This window comes from Harpia harpyja, chromosome 6 (assembly GCF_026419915.1).
Source record: "Harpia harpyja isolate bHarHar1 chromosome 6, bHarHar1 primary haplotype, whole genome shotgun sequence".
NCBI lineage: Eukaryota > Metazoa > Chordata > Aves > Accipitriformes > Accipitridae > Harpia > Harpia harpyja.
The window spans coordinates 51659682-51681320 of NC_068945.1; the positions used below are offsets into that span (position 1 = coordinate 51659682).

Consider the following 21639-nt stretch of genomic DNA (forward strand, 5'->3'; position numbering starts at 1 on the left):
GTAGCATCAATTCTGTGATGCCAGAAAAAAAAAATTTTGAAAAAAGAATCAAAAACATAATTATTTAGTCGTAACTTCTGTAATTATGTAAGGCAAAAATATATATGAAGACTGCATTCTTCCAGGGTGTGAAGCATACACCAAACAGTAACTGGAAGATCAGAAGAAACTTCACTTCAGGGAGGGCTATGATATATTTTTCCATCTGGAGAACCCAGTAATTTTGAAAAGATTCCAGTTAAGACATGGCATCAGCTGAGAAGAAGCACTCGGCTCAACTGGTTTGACAGTTACCACGTTCCATTGACATAAAGTCTCTTTGAAGAGAGTAGGATAAATAAAAAAGCATCATTTATAAAATATACCTGAAAAAAGAAAGAAAAAAAAGCACAAGTTACTTCTTTTCTTTGCATTAATTATATGCACCACCTTGTTCAGGTCTTTATGATTTTCACCACAAAGGTGGCAAATCACTTTCATTTGCATTTATCATTCTCCTCAGAGAATCATTACCCAATTCCAGCCACAAAATTACTGCCACTATTGGGATGTCTGGGAAGTGTTTTCTGCATGTTTGGAGCCGATGGAATAAAAGTACTTGGAAATCACTTTTACCCTTAGCGCATCTTGAAGTTGCTTGAAAAACAAACTGGTCTGCAGGCTAAAGTAATTTATACTGATGGAGAGTGGCTTTTACAAGCCTTAGCGATGGTAACCTGCTGCCTGTGCTCCCTGGGAAGCAGTATGATAGTTAGAGGGTTTTCTACCTTCCAAGGATTCTCTCCACTGGAGGAATTCTCCTCTGACTAAGCCTGTTCTGCTAAAGGTTGCCTTGGGAATCAGAAACTGGGGCTATTTTCTGCTATTTCATGGTGGTTCTAACCCACTCTTCACTAGGTCCATTCCAAACCTCATAGACAATGCTACATCTTACTGATCCAATCTGTCATCTGAAACAGTTTTAAATCTTGGAAGGTTATGTGCCAAAAGCTTCCATTTTCCTGTCATGTCTCACTTTGTCCCTTTAATGGGAAGAGTGACTGCTTGTGCAGATGTATGCAACACCCCTAGTCAACCCATTCCTGGTCTTCGGTTGTTACTCATGTATATGTTATTCTTAATATAAATCATATGAAGAGGTTCAAAAGCAAATGCTGCCTTCTGTATTTTTTTTATCGGGAAAGATGCTGTATATATGTAGGTTGATGTGATGAAAGCTGGTTCTGCTTTTTTCCCTTTGAACAAATATTCCATTTTGGGTTTTTGGCTTCTTGTGTTGGCTTGTGCTTTTTTCTTTCCACTAGTTCAGTGGCCCAGGCAGGCAGTGCTGTGATTTTCCTGTCAACCAATCAATTTACCACTTTCTAGTTCAGCTGTTTCTCATAGCCATATAGGCTCTTCAGACACAGTGTTGAATTCTTTATTTTCTTCTGGAAACTCTAATTAGTACTCACAATTGTGATGAATAAGCTACATAAGATAGTAAGTGCCTGGGTTAAAGATTTATGCAACAGCATGTGGGTACAGTTTCAGTAAACAAGTGAATGATTGAGGATACCACATGCATAAAACCTGAGGTACTGCAGAGAAAAAATGAATAAGGAAAAAAAAAAGCGCTAAAAGCATAATTATGAAATTGGTGAATGATGTGTCATATTGATTGCTATAGTGTGTTAATATTTTGCTCCATTTGATATCTCAGATGTTTAAAGCAGTAGTTAAATCTGTCCTTGCCTGGGCTAACAGAAAGCTACAGAGAAGTTTTTTTCAAAAAATGTTTAAAGGTTTACTGCATTTCTAGAGGTTGTTTTTATTAGTCTATTATGTGTTTTTCTGTATTCTTCTGTTCCCTTTCAAGTGTGTTTTGAAAAAGTTACTTGTTTGCAAGCTGAGAAATGAAGGATATTTAATAGCATTCAAATAAGACATTCCCCTCTGTGTTTCAAATTTTGCTTTGGAAGAGGCATATAAAATACGTTCAGAAACAAACAATTTTTTTATGTAACTTAGTTTTGTAAAATTAGACGTTCACAATATTCTGAAAACATATTGTTCCTGAGAGAGAAACATTTCACCACTGCTCTTAGAGTAGTAATTCACAGTGACAAAGGCAGCCAGTATATTTTGTTTGTTTAAAACTGTACATTTCGGGGGAGGAGAGAAAAGTACAAAACACATTGTAAGTGCCTTGAGGTGTCTTTTGTACACAGGAGATTCAGCAACTAGAATTCGTCTCTGATGAATAATCAGAATCTTTTGCCTTTGATATTTCTTATCCAGAGTAGACCTTATAAACAATGTACATCTACCTTTTGTTGAGCATTTAAAGTACTCAGAAAACAAAGACATAAGCTTGCATATTCAGAACTGATTGGAAGGTATGATTTTAGATGTAAAGATTTCAGATGGCCATTTTTAGATCCTCTAGTGAGATCTGGCTTCCAGAAAATAAATGACCTTAATCTGATCTATAACTGAGCATACCAGAATGAAGGTACCCAAGACCTGAAAAGGGCAGGGTAAAACTTCAATTTCAAAACACAACCCATGTCCTCAATTTCCCATTCCATCGCTAAGTCTTCCTCTCTGTAACCCCACCTTACTTATAATCTGGTGAAATTCCTTTGGTGACGTCATGCTCAGGGAACAAAAGTCTCACTTATAAAAGGATTTTCTTTATTTTTCATAATTTAGCTGAACCAACACAAAACTGAATACTGTAAAGCAACAAAAATGATGTAACACCTTTAATTTTTCTGTGTTTACTAAATAAGGCTACTACACTCCCTTTAAAATAAATCAAACCAGAGAGTTGGTAGAGTGAGGGATCTGGCTCTTGAGGTCTACATGTACAGTAAATGTATTTACCATCATTTATTGCATGACATTTTAAACCTGACATTGGTCATTTATAGTGCAGTCAGTCCATAACACTTTTCAAGTGGCTGGGCTTTAATTGCTACTTTGACACTGGTCAAAAACCTAAGATTAAATAAGAATTTTGTATATATTTATTTTACTTGAAGACAAAATGTTCTATAGTTCATGTTTCCTGCAACCTCTGCATTAAATAAGCCTCAGTATTAGAGCAGGCCTTAAAAAAATTTCTTTAATCAACTTTTCATTTTTGTACCTTTCATCTATGGTCACTTGAACAATCTCTATATACTTTTCTTTAGTAGAATAGAACTAGCATAACACTAAAAGTTAATTGGAGTACTAGGTAGTATACTTGAAACCATAATACATTTGCCAGGAAGAAATTAAGCTCCCTTTTTGATTGCATCATACCAATATGTACCAAACTTACATACTGAAAGGTACAGTAAACGGGAACAAGGTTTTGTTTGTTTCTGTTTTATCATAATTTCCCCCTCGTCTATGCTGTCTTTGCTAAATTTTTACTAACCAATAATGCTGAAAAAGTGGGCTTTCTAACAATGAGGTAAAACACTGAAAATGGGATCAAGGAACAGGCTTCAAACTGACCCTTACATAAAAACAGGGGGAGAGAAAGAGAGAGAGAGACAGAGAGAGAAAAAGAAAGAAAGAAAACCAAACCTTGCTATGAAGAGCAATGAGTAAAATATTTTACACTCTATTTTTATCAGTACATAAAGACAAAAAATAAAAATAAAATAAAAATAAAAAATGCCTTCCAACAGTGCAATGGTTGAATGCATTTATGTAATATAAACAACATTATTCTTTGCTTTTTCTACACAGTCCTCTCTGGTCATGCTTTACATCCAGAATGTCCCAATGGAAGAAAGCAAACGACACCAGTCACTTCAGAGACAACTGAAGTAATAAAACACAACTTAACTCTGAACCACTTGTCATGACTGTCAGAGTTATCACGTTAATTGTTAAATAGGATTTTCTACAAATATACAACATATAAAAACTGTTAAATATATAACTTTAGGCTTTTCAAAATACATTTAATGATCTCTTTCAAACAAGTGTTACTTTTGTTTTCTCTTTAATTTGATTTCTGGTGCTAAATGGTGTATCAGATGAGACATAGGCCACAGATGACCAAACATGCTCTTTGCAAATACTGTATTATCCAACTTTAACTATCAAAAATGGAACTGTAGAAGAGGCATGTTTAACTGGTTAAAACTGAAAATGATTTTAGTACGAGAAAGTCAATCTAAGTACAGAGGAATAAAGGTGCCGTGTAGACAGTTTGTGTTCTTTTTGTCCAAGTTTTTCAAACATAGGTCGTTTTCTCTCAGTGCTCCATTATGTTCTCTCGAACGTGGCATTTCAAGAGCAGGTCTCTGAGTTAGATTTTACTGCAGCTTTCCATGAAGACTTCTGCTGGACAACAACATCTCAGCTTTGTGAAAGCTGGAATCATGTCTTTGTGGAGACCTCCTACAATTTAATGACATAACTCTGTTAACAGTAAGATTGTGTCCACTTTAAAATAGATTTTGCTCTTTGGTCTATTGTATATACTGAAAGTATAAGAAAATAAAAGCAATTCAGACAGTTTAGGGCACAAGAAGAGTTTCTCTTTTGCACCTCAGTGTCCTCCCATAGGCAAAACAGTCTTCTCTAAGGCTGATTGGGATGATACTCTTCATTGTAGCAGACTCTTCGGATTAAAACATGTAGGTAACAGCAAGTCCAGCAGTGGTGTGTAACGCAGATGAAACGTTAACCATGAACTTTTTTGTATTGCTAATGCCCAAGCATATCTCTTTTTCTATATTCCTTAGTCCAGTGATCCATAGTATGGTAGAACAAACTTTAGCTCATAATGTAGAGGAATTATGCTGTCATTCATGAGATACAGAGAAACAGACAGTTGAGTTGATGACATATAACGGATGATGATCAACAGCAGTGAAACTTGACTAAGTAGCTCACACAGAGCCTAAACCACTCCTACGAGGATTCTGTGTTGCTGCATTTGTCAGGAGACCTGTAAATCAATAAGAACAAATGAGTCAGTGTCTTAATTTACAGTCCTGGTTATCTTTGTTGTCCATTATTTTAAAATGTACTGTACTGAGATTTTTCAAGGAGACAGTTAATGAATTATAAGATATTGTTTTTCACAGCAAACACTTTCCCTGAGAAACAACATATGGACAAACCTATATTTTTATTTATTATAAAAATTTAACACTTTAATAATTAATTCTAATGAAGTCATGAATATAAATGATAATTTACAATAACTTCAATGCCATCTACTTTCTACTAAGCTCCATGCACATTCTTTTTCATAAAAATATCATAGAAAGTTCTTTTACCTGCATTAAAGTTACATAAACCGGTATCTAATACACATGGCGACTATTACTTTTTACGTATAGGATATGACGAAAAACGGACATGAAAGCCATGGCCATTTATTAAAAATGCAAGGATGTTTTTACTGGAGGCTTTTCTGCCTTTACGTTTCCAATGAGCACCAGAGTGCGCCTAATTTAATCAATACTGCCCTCTAGCGATGCTATTACAAGTGCAAATTAATGTAAATAACGTTTATTAATAGTCAATTTAATCAGAAAATTGTTTTAGTTACACCTCAGAAAAAAAACCAAAAGAATGAAAATGGGCAAAGAACTGCCCGACGAACCCATTTAAAAGAAAATGGAATGGAAGCAGTGGTTTGAAAGAGAAACAGAACCAAAGTTCACAGTATTAAAGAAAACGAATACTGGAAGACAGCACAAACACAAATGAGAAAGTAATGACTGATTTATACAACAAGGAACCAGCTACTCATGCTCACCCAAAATATCAGTTTAGAAATGGTTTCAAAATTAGACAGATACTCTACAAGACAAAATGTTTTGAGGTGTATTAAGCAAGCATGATTGTTACAAAATGCCATTTGAATGTTCAAACACTATCTTCTGCTTTGGTATTGTTCTGTCTCCATATAGTCAGAACTGTTATTACCGATGGAAATACCATGCATAACTCCAGAAAATACTGAACAGTGAACATGAAAGAGCAAACCAATAAGAAAATCCAATTCACTTGGTTCAAGACGTGTATCAAATTTAGAGTTTTTAACCTAACCCTCAGAGCAGTAAATAAAAGAAATACCTGCCTCCAAATCAATTTAGTGACAGCTTGAAATATATGGGTCTCTCTACATATGAATGAAAGATAGATAGATAGATAGATAGATAGATAGATAGATAGATAGATAGATAGATGACAGACAGACAGGTAGAAGAATACTTTCCTTATAAGGCATAAAGTGTATGTCATAGATTTCTGCTTTTGTCCTCTCACCTTTTCCAGGAAAAAACACCCCAGAAATCTTGCAAACAGCCTTTCCTTTTCGGACTAGTGATCAGATCTCCAAACCACATGGCCTCAGACAGGCTGAAGGCAAAAAACGTGGTTGATTATTGTGGTATATTCCCCTTTTTAAATATACATTCAGCAAGAGAAATTACTTTAAAGTTTTCCTTCTATTAATTATTCTGTTTCCCCTTTATACTCTTTCTTGGGGTTTCCACTATGCCCCCTATTTTTCTTCCCATTAGAAAAGAACACAACTTTTAAGGTAGCAATACCATTTAGGCAGCGAGACACAAAGCAAAAGATTTATGGATTATTAGGTCTGAAAGTAAACTACTATTGTGTTAAACATTAGGCTGACTTAGCTCCATCGTTCCTGAATTACGCTTGGAATGGCCCAAAGCTAAAAGCAAGGGTGTAAACTGCTGATGGACTGTGTGTTTGGTGTTTTCATAGTGTGCGTCTCTAGCATATTGGTCCCAGGATGGAGAGAGAATTCAGGTACAACCACATTCATTTGCAGATACCTGCTGCTTTGTCATTTTATGGACATAAAAGTTTCCTTCCTGACTTGCTATCCCTGTCTCCACTTTGCACAATCCTGCTGTGTGAATATGGTATCAACACATTAAAAGAAGGAGAGAAGAGGGGAGACAATTATGCATTTTCAAAATGCTGAGGCAGGGCAGAGAGCAGACTTGAAATAAAGTGACGACAGGAAGAAGAACAGATTAGAAAACAGGAGGTGAATTTACAGTCTGGACAATGACATGAGAAAATGGAAAGAGAGGGGGAAAAAGGCATAGGTTAGCCAGGGAAGTTTAATCATCATTTATTAATGAAGGCATGAAAAAGAAGAAAGATAGGTAATAGGAACAACAGATAAAAAGGAGAGAGAGGATAGGAGAGGGCATGAAGGGTCCAGAGAAGAGGAAGAGAATGCGCACCTACCCTCCCACTTCCTGTTTTTTTCTGTTTCATTCCTCATTACAAGTAAATTAATCACTCCCCAGAAAACCAGACAGATCAAGCAAGAGCAAAGAGGGATTCCCAAAATGACCATGCAAAGGACTTGTTTACTATTTATACTAATAGTTCAAACCATAGAATAGAATCATAAAATCATAGAATCATTCAGGTTGGAAAAGACCTTTAAGATTATCGAGTCCAACCGTTAACCTAACACTGTCAAGTCCACCACCAAACCATGTCCCTAAGCACCACATCTACATGTCTTTTAAATACCTCCAGGGATGGTGACTCAACCACCTCCCTGGGCAGCCTGTTCCAATGCTTGAAAACCCTTTCGGTGAAGAAATTTTTCCCAATACCCCATCTAAACCTCCCCTGGCACAACTTGAGGCCATTTCCTTTTGTCCTATCGCTTGTTACTTGGGAGAAGAGACCGACTCCCACCTCACTAGAACCTCCTTTCAGGTAGTTGGGGAGAGCAATAAGGTCTCCCCTCAGCCTCCTTTTCTCCAGGCTAAACAACCCCAGTTCCCTCAGCCGCTCCTCATAGGACTTCTGCTCCAGGCCCTTCACCAGCTTTGTTGCTCTTCTTTGGACATGTCTTTCTCGTAGTGAGGGGCCCAAAACTGAACACAGTATTCGAGGTGCAGCCTCACCAGTGCCAAGTACAGGGGGACAATCACTTCCCTGCTCCTGCTGGCCACACTATTTCTGATACAGGCCAGGATGCCATTGGCCTTCTTGGCCACCTGGGCACACTGCTGGCTTATATTCAGCCAGCTGTTAACCAACACCCCCAGGTCCTTTTCTGCTGGGCATCTTTCCAGCCACTCTTCCGCCAGCCTGTAGCACTGCATGGGGTTGTTGTGTCCCAAGTGCAGGACCTGGCACTCAGCCTTGTTGAACCTCATACAATTGGCCTCGGCCCATCAATCCAGCCTGTCCCGATCCCTCTGTAGAGCCTCCCTACCCTTGAGCAGATCAACACTCCTGCCCACCTTGGTGTCATCCGCAAACTTACTGAGGGTGCACTCGATCCCCTCGTCCAGATCATTGATAAAGATATTAAACAGAACTGGTCCCAATACTGAGCCCTGGGGAACACCAATAGTGACCGGACGCCAAGTGGATTTAACTCCACTCACCACGACTCTTTGGGCCCGGCCATCCATCCAGTTTTTTACCCAGCAAGAAGTACACCCGTCCAAGCCATGAGCAGCCAGTTTCTCCAGAAGAATGCTGTGGGAAATGGTCTCAAAGGCTTTACTAAAGTCTAGGTAGGCAACATCCACAGCCTTTCCCTCATCCACTAAGTGGGTCACCTTGTTCATAGAAGGAGATCAGGTTAGTCAAGCAGGACCTGCCTTTCATAAACCCATGCTGACTGGGCCTGATCACCTGGTGGTCTGTACCTGCTGCGTGATGGCACTCATGATGATCTGCTCCATAACCTTCCCTTTCACCGAGGTCAGACTGACAGGCCTGTATTTCCCTGGATCCTCATTCCAGCCCTTCTTGTAGATGGGTGTCACTTTTGCTAACCTCCAGTCAACTGGGACCTCCTTGGTTGGCCAGGACTGCTGACAAATGATGGAAAGTGGCTCAGTGAGCACTCCACCAGCTCCCTCAGTACCCTTGGGTGGATCCCATTTGGCCCCATAGACTTGTGTGTGTCTAAGTGGTGTAGCAGGTCACTAACCATTTCCCCTTGGATTATGGGGGCTTCATGATGCTCCCTGTCCCTGTCTTCCAGCTCAGGGAGCTGGGTATCGGGACAACAAGTGATCTTACTATTAAAGACTGAGACAAAGAAGGCATTAAGTACATCAGCCTTTTCCTCATCCTCTGTCACTATATTTCCCCCCACATCCAATAAAGGATGGAGATTCTCCTTAGCCCTCCTTTTGTTGCTAATGTATTTACAGAAACATTCTTTATTGCCTTTTATGACAGTAGCCAGATTAAGTTCTAGTTGGGCTTTGGCCCTTCTGATGTTCTCCCTGCATAACCTCATGACATCCTTGTAGTCCTCCTGAGTGGCCTGCCCCTTCTTCCAAAGGTCATAAACTCTCCTTTTTTTCTCCTGAGTTCCAGCCAAAGCTCTCTGTTCAGCCAGGCCAGTCTTCTTTCCCACCGGCTCGTGTTTCGGTACATGGGGACAGCCTGCTCCTGCATCTTTAAGATTTCTTCTTGAAGAATGTCCAGCCTTCCTGGAGTCCTTTGCTCTTCAGGACGGCCTTCCAAGGGACTCTGTCAACCAGACTCCTAAACAGGCAAAGTCTGCCCTCTGGAAGTCCAAGGTGGCAGTTCTGCTGACCTCCCTCCTTAGTTCTCTGAGAAATGAAAACTTGAATCGAAAACCATGAGAAGTACCACGTCCCTGATAGGCAAGTTTAAAGGAAAATGGTGCTCTTGATGACTGTTTGGCAGCAATTTCTAGTATATTAATTAGGCCAGTAGATTGCGACAAAAACTGTAAATTAAATAACTACATACACAAAACTGCTTTAAAGCTTGGGAAAGGTGTATTGGCATTGTTTTGTTTCTTTTTTCCCTTCACTTAGGAAATTTGCAGCAGCATCAAATTAAAGACAGCCTGGGTACCAATCACATAGTACATGATTTTCTTTTCTGTCCATCTCTGCACATGACTCCTGTCAGTTCTAGGTACCATTGCACAAGTCTGTCTGTCGCTGCCTCCAGTGAAGTCAGAATTTCTCCCCAGTGCTTCAGACAGCAGGTTCTTCTTCCTCCTGAAGGAGCCAGATGTTCTGGCTGTAAGTTTGGAGAACTCTTGAGCTTGTTCAACTTTGAGATATTGAGCGGACATCTAGTACCAGAGATTAAAATGCTACTGTATATTATCTTACTATTTATGTGATGGAAGCCCAAGCTCCAGTGTGCTCCACAGAATTCTGCTCAAGAGGAAAACTCATTTTCCTGACTGCATATTAATAGATAATCCAAAGCATAAGAAACAATACATTTCATATGACCATATAAATCTTATTACAGTTTTTGGATGGCTTGAATATGTCCTGAGAGTGTTTGGCCTATTAGAGCAATTGTAACACAGTCCACTTAATTTGTCTTACTCTGGAGGGAGTAGAATAAGGCACAGTCTATCCCCAAATGTGCCCTAATGGCACATAAAATAAAAAAATTTATTGGTTCATTCCTATGGTCAAAGACAAAGGAAAAAAGTTATGCAAGTCACCTTGAGAAGATGGGAATATGTGGTGCTTTGCTGACTTACATAGGCTTTCCACCAAAAGAAACCCACCCAAAACCCTTTGCCTTTCAGTGTAGTATCTAGGAATGAATTTAGTGACAAAATGTTTGAATTTCTCATCACAAACCAGAAAATTGAGCTAGGTTTACTGTAACTGGCATGTATTTTCTGAGTTAGGACTGAGTTTCAAGTATGTCTGGCCTGACATTTTATTTTAAATGGAATCCACATAAATACCAACAATTCCATGTCAAGCCTGGTAAAGTTTTAGCAGTTTCATCTGGATTCTACTCTGTATTTTTAGAATAAAAATGAAAGTCAGAGTGAACCAAAGTCATTATTTTTGCTATAGTAGCCAAGTGCTTTTACATGACTGCCTGTTGAAGTTATATTGGCCCTCTGTGATGACAACTCTGAACTATCTATCATGTTTCCAGCACTGGTTTCTGGAAATTTTCTGGATGCCTATGAAGTAATTGGTCATATTAAAGAGGTTTCAGTGTTGCCTAACAGCTGAACTACTTGTCTAAAATGTGTATTTTACACTTTCAACTACAGTCTTAAAAATGCCTCTGTGAGTCTCAGCATTCTGTATAGCACCCATCAGTGTAAATGGCTTTTGGTTTTGGTTTGGGGTTTTGGTGGTTTGCTTCCCGCCCCCCCCCTCAAAGATAATTCACATAGATGGATGTAGGTTGGGTCAGTCTCTGTCTCACAAATCTACTCAAAATGGAAACCTTTTACCAAGTGCAAGTCAGATAAACAGTGTGTCTTTCCCCTCTGCTTCTGCAGCTGTCTGTTCTAGGTCCCTGAATAACTAAGCATGTAAAATGCAGAAAGAAAGACATAAAAGCACTAAAATGCCCAAGGAAAACCTTAGACTGCCTTGCAAGATACCTCATGTTTTACGGGAATAAAAATGTAAATTTCTGGTGATGATCCAAGCAGTAGCAATGACCTGTTGCGTTTATGAGAACTCCCATAGTCCCTCCCGAAAATTTATTCTGTTTTCCTCCCTTCCTCTCCCTTTCTCCATGCTCTTCATATATGCAAATTGAACTGTTTAGTCTTCAGAAAAAGACAAATTAATCTAACTTTAAAGTGTCTGCAGCTATTAGGAATAAGAAAAAGAACATGGAAGCTACTATACTTAGTAGTACTGTATTCTGTCTCACAGAACTAGCCATGGGAAGGACATCTTCAGAGTTCAAACTGTAATACCTGCAGAACTAGGAATAATAAGACTGGTCAAATTTAGTGTCTGTGCTTATGGGTGAATGTTTATAAAAAGCAGCCTAGCGTATTAGGTAGTGTATACACAGGTGTACTTTCTTGTGTTGCACTCCAACAAAGTAGCACTCAGGAGTTACAGATAGTAGAATCCAATTATTAACAACCTTCTAGAACATGCCTTTTCTTTAACACCCAGTTTGGGTTTTTTTCACTTCTACTATTCAAGTCAGACACAGAAAGAAGTATTTATTTCAACTCTGAGACTCTTTGCAAATGAGATTTTTTTTTCCTAATAACAATTACTTTAATATCGATAATCTGTCCAGAACCAAAAAGTGCCATTTCCCCTTAAATAACATTCCTAGCCCTATCTTCTCAACCTCCCCATACCATCTGGCAGGACTATGATCTTGATTATTAATTACTTTTTCTGTTAAAATCCTGTTTGTCTCATATTACCATTCTTGAACTTACAAGAACTTGGAATGTGCTGGGTCAGATCATACCCTCCTTCCTTTTACTGAATTGCCCATTACTTCATAAGCAATACTAGTGAAGGCAGTGGGACTGTTCTTATGATTGCATAATCTTTACAATGAATGAAAATGTTAGAACCAAGTGTTGTAACCCAGCTGAAACACATTTGACCCTGGGTCATGTAGGTGACCCATGTTTAAGAGCTCAGCCTTAGGCATATATAATAATGCAGGCTTGCTTTGCAGCATCTGAACGTATGCTAAGGAAAAGCAATGGAGGTAGCAGAAGAGATGGCAGCAAGAATATCTGTGCTCAGAACTTTCAAAGCCCTTGACCACAAAGGTGATCATGGGGGATTTTTGTCTGGAGCAGCATTTAGAGCTGTTGCAGATAACAAAAGAGCCAGGCAGGTCTCATTCTGCCCCTCGTGAAAGTCTACAGCCAGCTCCTTGAAGCAACGTGGATAGAAAGAGGGAATGACGAAGAGGATTGCACATCTTGTAAGGCGTAACAATGCAAAACAGTGTGTTTTCACCTCTCGTGCTGGGTAAAAACCAAACACACTTAAAATAACTCTAGCTAAAAGCCTTGAGCAAGTAACCCAATTGTATCTGATTTCCTTTTGCTCTTTTAAAATGGTTAGAGGCATGCAATAATATGAAGCTTAGTAGCAGGTAAAACTAAGAAAGATTTGTAACTGGCATGGAACTGTAAACCTGAAAAATGACTACTTCTCTGCCTCCCTTTTACTCTTCAAATAAAAGCAGCTGCAATATTAGCACAATTGAATGTGTGTAAGAATAGCCAGGGGCTTTCCTCAGGGTACTGAAAAAAATAACCTGGATTTACCATTCCTGAGACTTTTCTCTATGGTAGGACACAGGTTCAGATTAAATCACTAATGTATCTAAGAATCTATTTTTATTTAAATGCAGTAACTTAATGTATACTGAATTCTGAATATTCATACCTATATACCTATATTGAAAGCATACTCTTTATAGATTAACAAATCTAACAAAGACATAACCTTAATTACATTAAAACTTTTTGTGAAAAATGTGCCTTAAATATTTGTGTGATAATAAAAATCTATTAAATATAATGATCTTCCATAAAATAATGCTTGTATTGCCACAACAGAAGAATATCTCATGAAGAGGGTGATGTGACTTTTAATTATAAAGTTTAAAAAACAGTCTTGCCTATAGTTAAAGTTTACTAGACTACTTAATGGAAAAAAAAGAAAAAAAAACCAACAAGCCACATCAGCCAGCGCTGAAGTCCACAGACAAATCTAAACTGTTACTTTTTCTTCTCTAATTAGGGGAGAAGATTGTTCAGGGGCATCTGTGAGTGACATCTGATTGACAGGCAGCTGGTCTGGAGCAAGGTTAGTCTCACACTCACAGTAAAAATTGGAACAGTGATTTCCTAAGACTGATTGTGAAAATAGTTAAACTTGAATAACACATAGAAAAGGCAACATGCTCTTAGATGGAATATTTAGGATATTTCATCCACTAAAAGGGATAATTCTGACTTACAAAGCATGAGCTTTAAATAGGAAGTTCAACTGCCAGTGAAGGGACTGAATCGTCAGCGTTCACCAGCAAGATACTCTGCTTCATGTATTCCATCTGACAATATATTGCTTAAGAAAGCAGTCATGTTTTGCATCATTCGAGAAAGCAATGTAGCACAGTAGATGACTTTTAACAAGCAATCTTTATAAATATGTTGTGTATGGGAAATAAATCTCGGTATTTAAAATTACTCTGCTTAGCCTTTGTCTATGACTTGAGGAGAAAGTAGTAAATGGACAGCTGTGGGGAGTGGGATTAGAGGAGGAATATATGTATGTAGGTCAGGTAAGAAGAATGCAGGAGGGTTTTTATTCTCTTATAGCCCTGTTTGAAAACAAAAGCAAGAACATACACAGCATTATTCTGTAGAAATAACATACAAGCATCCACTGCAAACAGAAAAGCAAGTGTGGTCTTCAACAAAGCTCAAATGTATGTGGACACATAAGTAGAAGAAAGCCCACCACTACTCTTAGTCCTTATGTCCACTGGTAAAAAAGGCATATTTTCTAAAGGTAAAATTTTCTAGCACAGAATTGTTCTTAGAGAGTCCTTTAATATGCACATGGAAAACAATACAGGCATGTATCAGCACAAATTAGTTCAGCTTTTTAAACCTTGATTCTGCTCACTTTCAGCGCAAAAACAAAAATTCCCAGCCTAACAGATTGTTACATCCTTGTTAAAAGGTTTATGAGATTTAGTTCCTGGCCTCAAAGACACATTATAAAATGTGAAAAATCTCTCCCTGAAACACCTGACCACAGAAACAGTGAGGTTCTTCAGGGAAGTGAAATGTATATTCCTTAAGAAGTCAACATTCCTGTATCATATCAAATTAAAACCAAGGTTTTTTAGAGTTCCTTCAATCCTTCATCCAACCATAAACATTCTGAAAGGAGACTGGAAAATGTAGTGACTTAACAAAGTATTTTCTTCAAGATTTGGGGAGGGGGCAGATATTTCTCAACAGGGTGAGGAGAAAATTGACAGAAGTAGAGGATTTTACATACAGCAATATATGTTGATCCTCTGTTTAATGACAACATATCCATACACGTTACAGACTTTCAAGTCCTCTTGTACTTCCTTTCAGGAAATACTTTATGTTTGTTTTGTGATTTATTCTTATAATCCCAACTAAAATGTCCTTTTGTACACCTATGCTCATCCTCCAGTTTTAAGTTCTGCATGACTATGTCAAAGCTGGGAAGAAGGATGAGACAGGGAATTTAAGGATCATTATCCCAGACTAGCCAATTAAAACATTTTTAATCCCTTAGTGCCAAAGCAGACACCTAAATGCATTATATTGTGTAGCATTCTGATTAACAGTGCAAATATATTTAAACCTAACACAAACGAGGGATGCATACAATGCAGTAGTTAAAAAAACAACCAGTATGTCACTGTCTACTGGAGGCAGAGCACTCTGTACACTGTGCAGCATATTGGATCTAAATTCTTTGGCAAGATCACCATTACTCTCCCTACCCTGTTTCTGTGATATTTTGGCAAGCAGTGCTGTGGTGATCAGATTTCTGCAGTAGACTGAAAACAAACAACAAAAGTAGAAAAATAAACTGTAGCAAATGTCAAGGAATTTTCTATAATTTACAATAAATTTTACACAGACAAAAGACAGGACTATATAAAAGCAGCTGCAATACAACTTTTGGAGGGCAGGAGAGGAGGTGAATTTGATCTTCTCTGGACACACAAGATATCAGTCTCGGAGAATCTTATCACCTTATCCAGTTTCATGTGCCTCTCACAGAAGTGGGGTGAATCCCCTATCTTGTAGTAACCTTTCTCAATCACATTTTAGGGATTCCTAGCCCAGTGTCTCTTCTATGACAGCCCTTTCAACTCCCCATTATTACAATCTCCTTGAGTCAAATTCAGAGATTATGAGACCTAAATGTAGGTATCTATATGTGATGATTAAATGCGATCTCAGTCAGGGTCAACAAAATCTAGCGTTCACCTCTGCCTAAACAATGATGCTTAGTGCCTGTCAGGCATCCTTGGGCATATTCCCTGATCTCCAGGTGCTGTTTCAAAAGGCCTTGTGTCATACATTTGCGCTCCTGAACGCATCTTAGACTCTTGGAGCATCTAGACTGCCCTGGACACATGAGTTCAGGGAACTGAATTCTGCCCTTATTCTCTTTTCTCAAGCTGAAGAGTCCCAAGCAGCTCTTGCCTGTGACTCAGTGGGCCTCATTTGGTCATGAGTTTCCCACTAGACCCTAGTATAACTCCACATGCATCACTGCCCAAACCATATTCTTGTGACTGAGCATTTCCTCTGGGTTGAGTCACAGAGATGATAGAGAAGAGGAATAAGATACCAATCTTGTGATTAGTCCCTGTGCCTAAGAAGCAAGCAATCATGGTTCAGTTAGCTAAGGCTACAAGACAGATCATGAAACATTCGTGTGGGTCCATCCTTAAGAGAGAAATGTCATTACAGTGATCACACAATCCTAGAAATTTAGGAGGATGGGATCACAGATAAGCATCTTATTACACTAAGCACATGTCATTACAAGTGTTATGAGAGCTGTCAATTTGTTTCTTAGAAACATTTATCTGACCTTTATTATCTCTAAAGCTTGTTTTCACCTTATAAGAATGAGAAATAGTAACATTAGACCCTGAGAATACTTAAAAAATGACTGAGCTATTTAAGAGGTACTTCTGGGTTAAATCAGAGTAAAATGCAGTTTTTCATTCCTCACTTGTTCCAATCGTAGGTGTAGAACGGACCTTGCTGGTTCATAAAACAGTTACTCAGATGAAATTCAATGAACCTGAGAAACAAATAAGCTTCAGGTGAAGATGGATCAAGCTATAGTATTGACAATGTCATTAGTGAATGCAGTGTGGTGCATCCCACAGTACTTGTGCTGTTCTTTACAGTACCATTTCTGAGTTCATAGTCTAATGCAACAAACCAACTCCAGGAACCACTAACAAGAAACTTATTTTTTAATATAATATTTTATACTTTAGGACTTTGTTATTTTCATTATGGTAAGATTTTTGCTGCTGAGAATTCACAGATTTCTTTTTCTCATCATCGATTTTCTCAGATTTGAAAAAAATATACAAGAGATTTGAAAGACTTCAGCTGCTGGCAGTATCAAGCCCTTGGTTCCTCTGATATGTCTGGGTTTGTGAGGGGGAGGTTCTCAAGACAGAAGGAAGAGATATCACCATGTTTTAGCAGTTACAAGAAAGTACATCAAAGTTAAGGGGATAGGTCCTAAAATATTAACTATAGTCCAGATGGCCTGCGTGGGTGAAACTTGAGAATGTTTAATGAGAAATCACACAGAACTCAGATGCTATAGAAACAAGAGACAAAACAAAAAAAGAGGAAAATGTATTACTGACTCTGCCAGACATGCTAGGCAACATTTCATAAATATCAGATGGAAGAAGTCATGATCACTCTTTCATTTGAGGTCAGGAATTACATGCCATATAGAACAGGACTAATGCACAAATTACATCATATGGTTTGAGTTTCTGCTGTCAGAAAGAGAACTGTATATTCTCCTCAGAACAGGTCTTGGCTTAGGCTACGAGTTTCTTGGAGATGTCATTGTATCGGGGTTAATTGACTCGGAATATTTTGTATTTCTTTGACATTGGCCCTTTTTTGCTAATTAAATAGAAATGGGGAAAAGGAGCCAATTTTTTTCTTTTTTTCTTTTTTCTTTTTTTTTTCTTTTAAGTAGGAGAGGAAATCTGCTCTGTGTAGGAGACAATGTGGGTGTGTTCCACAGATTCTGTAAGATTCACAGGGACCACTGTGGGAATGACAACATAGGCAGGAAAGTGCTAGTGAAAGACAGCCTTGCAGGGTACAAGCACAAAATTTGCCCCAGCAGTCACATCTGTTCATAAGGCTTAGCTGCAATTCTCCTCTACACACAATGATTAACTCTTCATAAAGTGTTTTACCACTGCTAGACTCAATAGGTGCAAGAACATGTAAAAACTATTTTGAGTAATTTTGCTTAAGAAAAAAATGGTATTTCAAAAAGTTAAACTTGCATTTGAAAGTGAATCAATTACTTTTTCATTTTGCATCCCAGGAGCAGTACTGTGTAATAAGATATGCTATTATGAGTATATACTATTAATTCTGACATTTATTACTTAAATAATTAGCAACACTTGTTAGTAAGAATTGACTGGGATTTCTTATTTTCAGTGTCACAGTGTTATCTGTTTGTGTTGCAGTGAAACTATGTAATACTTCTACCGGAAAAATAAAAACCTGCACTCTAATAATTATGCCACTGACCTTTGGGCATCTAAATGCCTAACTTAGGGCTTTGTTAGTCAAGGACACTTTTTATGGAAAAACAGACATTTTGAGGTGGCAATACAATTTTTTTAGCACATACTGCAACTATGTACACATATCTTGGTTATCTTATTTAGGTGCCTCCAGTTAGAATACATAAATCACATCAAATGCTCTAAAAATGTATAGCCTGATAGTCTTTGAGGAAAAAATACAATTTCATGTAAATGAAATCAAACCTTACCTTTTGGAAGGACCTATGTCTCTCCATTGATGATGGAGAAGGCTACCAGCAACTAGTTTCTGAAGTCATACAACTGGTAAGTGCCTTATATAGAGGAATGAATCTGGATGTCACTAATTATTTTTCTGATATTTTAAAAAATATGTTCTTCGATTTGGGGGTTTGTTTTTGTTTTTAATAAACAACTGTATGCTATGTAACTTCTAAAGATAAGATGATGTTTTCATCTTCCTAGAAAAAATTATTTCAAGCTAAGATATTAACAGGAAAACAGCTGCTCTTCTAATTAGTACATTTGATGCTTAGCTTCTTTTCATTACAGCACAGACAGGGGACACTTTGATCTAGATGTTTTAATCAGAGTTAAGTAGCATTAGGCCCTAATAATTTAAAAATAAGACAATCACAAAATAGAATGTATACCTAAAAATTGATTTGATCAATACATCCTATTATAATACATCAGTAGGAATGAAACACATTATAATTGCTACTGATATGCCATAAAACAATGTCATAAAAGTAATGAAAATGAGAAATAATGTGATACAATTAAAAAGTTTCTTTTGGATTCCAAAATTAAAAGTATTGAAATACTCCAATGTCAAAAAGAAGTGAAAATTCCAAGTTTTAACAAATACAATTTGTCATTGCTCTGGTTTTTTGTTGATTTAACATTTGGGTCAGGAGAATTTGAAATTATTCCTGAATCTTCTCCCTTCCCTTTTAAAAACTCCACAGTGGCACACTACCTGACTAAAAGGTAGGGGTGAGGAGTGTTCACTTTTTTACAATACATGCACTGTCAAGTCTTTAAACTTACTCTGATAAAGTATGCTTAATTAACCTGTGGTACTTGTTCTTCATGCAGACTTTCAAAATGCAGAACAGGTATTATCATGGGGTAATAGAAGACCTTTTCACCATGATTTTCCATTTGAAGGTGTACTTTTATATTGATAGTTGATTACATTAGTGTTCTTCTATAAATAGTAGGGCATCTGCATATTCCACCAATATCAGCTCTGTTCGTGGGAATTTTCATTCAAAATCTGGCACTGCCGTAAGCTAGAGCTCTGACATCTGGAACGCTTTGGGCTGACTCCAGATGGAAACAAAAATTTTAAAAAATCAATATTTTCCAGAGGTCATCTTTCTCAAAGATGGACCAGGCACCCATAGCCAAGCACATATAAACTGCAATCGAGCACTTTTTGCCATCAAAATTAACCACCAGGGTAACTTGAAAATGAACCTATCATTCGTAGCAATGACACTGCTCTGCTCACTTACGAGATACACAGTTGTCTGATAGGTCAAAACTACACAAAGAGCATTAAAATTTGGAAAAAAAGGATATGGATTTTAAGTAGACATAATTCAGAAGCTACAGATTCAGATCTGTATTAACGTCAACAGGGACAAATACATTTTGATTTAAAACCTCATACATAGTTTGATCTGAAATTAGTGCCAAGATTCATCAAAAGCTGTCCATTGCCATTTGCTGTGCTAATTTGAGACATTAATGTACTTAAATATAAGTATATTTTTTGTTTTTCTGCAGTCCTGCCAATTCTCCTGAGACCATTAGAACTGGCTTATTTCCCAGACATCTCTGTAAAGGATATTCTGCTCATAGAAAACATAACATATAGTGTCCTGAAGTGAAAAGTGTGGCAGAACACTTCTGTCTGGCAAGTTTGTGAGTCAGGGGAAAGAAGTGTTTCAATCTCAACATAAGAAAGATAAACTGAACTCTTGGCTAACAAAAGTCTTGAGGCTTACAAAATGACAAATAATTAAAATAAATGCTCCTTGGTCCTTTTGCCAAATAAATTCCATTATTTACTTGTTGATTAAATTTCTGCTGTTTAATATCTATAATAAAAAGCTTTTGATTTATGACTGATCAACTGTATGAACAAAGACTGTAGATCCCAATTCAATTCCTACCTCAAATAAGGCATATGGTCTGTTGTAATATCTAAAACATCAGTTAACAGCCATATTTTATCTTAAACATAGTTCACAGCTATCACCTATAAATTGAAAAGAAAGTTACTGGGATTCTGAAGAGGGAATAAGGCGTACACTTCTGTAACACTTTAAATCACAGAAGAGATAAGGGGACTAAAGAGATATTTAGGTGCAGTATCTGGAAGCAGTATGACTGTTAGCATAGCAGAGCTAGTAAATTTTATTACATCAGAGAAGCACTTAGCTGAATTGTGTGAGTCTGCAGGTTCTGGTTAGTATTTCTTTGGTGCATGTGTCACAGCGCAATGTCAACCTGTTCACAGATTCAAGTCTATTTTTAATCAGAAGATGTGTAAAGAACTACTCGAGTAGTTTCTTCTTTTTTTTCTCTTTAAGGATACCTTCAAAAGAACATCCTCTGTGCTAGGTTGTGGTATCCCATTCTCCCTCCTCCTTGCAATGTTCCTGGCTGCACAATGGTACATCTAAAACAAGAAAGGTTTAGTGTTTGCTCTCCCTTACCTTAACTCTAGGTTAGAGACAAAGTAGATTTCAATTCCTACACTGAAAAGAGAATAGAACCTGAGTTTCTTGCCTCATCGGTAACTATATTTAATTAGGTCTAACCACTAAGTCTAAGGGTTCAATTCATTAACCCCAGCATGCCATGTGCACATACCTCAGTGTACTGAATGCCGATGGACCTTAACAAGCTTTACAGATCATGGATGCCTGCCTACTTTTCTTCACCAGGAACTGCAGCTCCTAGTAGGAAAGCAGGGTGGCAGCTGTGGGAACTACCTCACACAGGAATAAATTGCAGCAGACCAGCCACTTCCTTGAAAAGAATCAATGTCCTACAATCTTCTGCCTCACAGGTACTATGTGACAAAAGTCTGCACAGGGAGAGGTAGAGCAGAATACCTGACTTCTGATAAATTGACTCGGTAGAAGTTTGGACAGCCCAAAACCCTGGAGGTTCTCGGAACTATTAGTCCCAGGCAGTTAACCTGCAAAATGACATTCAGGCTCCAGGAAACCTCCTGAGGGATTGGATTCTGGCTTTGACTTTTGAGTCCTCTGTGGTATTGTTACAAAAAGGGGCCGGTGCAGTCTTCTCCTGCTCTGTTTTTTGAGGAAATTACCTTTGGATTCAGTGCTTTGTGCAGAAGCCCAGAGTACCGATATGCACTGGATCAGCCTCAGTTCAGACTTAAGTGAAGGAATACACACTTAGTGGATATCAAACACACTTAGCTACAAGACAGGCAATAAATTGCTCAGTTTTGCCACAGTAGCCACACCTCTG

At 37.9% G+C, this 21639-nt stretch overlaps 1 protein-coding gene across 7 annotated transcripts in view; it reads right to left on the minus strand.

Annotated features, from left to right (window-relative positions):
* Nucleotides 1-2655: 2655 nt before the first annotated feature.
* Nucleotides 2656-21639, minus strand: part of TAFA5 (TAFA chemokine like family member 5) — a 439512-nt gene continuing 420528 nt past the window's right edge. For 5 of the 7 annotated variants that reach the window (XR_008235716.1, XR_008235715.1, XR_008235713.1 and 2 more), the window contains 2 exons: nt 6271-6363; nt 2656-4939 (listed from right to left, as the gene is read on the minus strand). Coding sequence is in view for 1 of the 7 variants with exons in the window: in XM_052790407.1 (XP_052646367.1) it covers nt 4931-4939 (9 nt within the window). In the remaining 6 variants the exon portion in view is untranslated. The remainder of the gene's footprint in view (nt 4940-6270; nt 6364-21639) is intronic. The other 2 variants (XR_008235714.1, XM_052790407.1) reach the window with 1 other exon arrangement.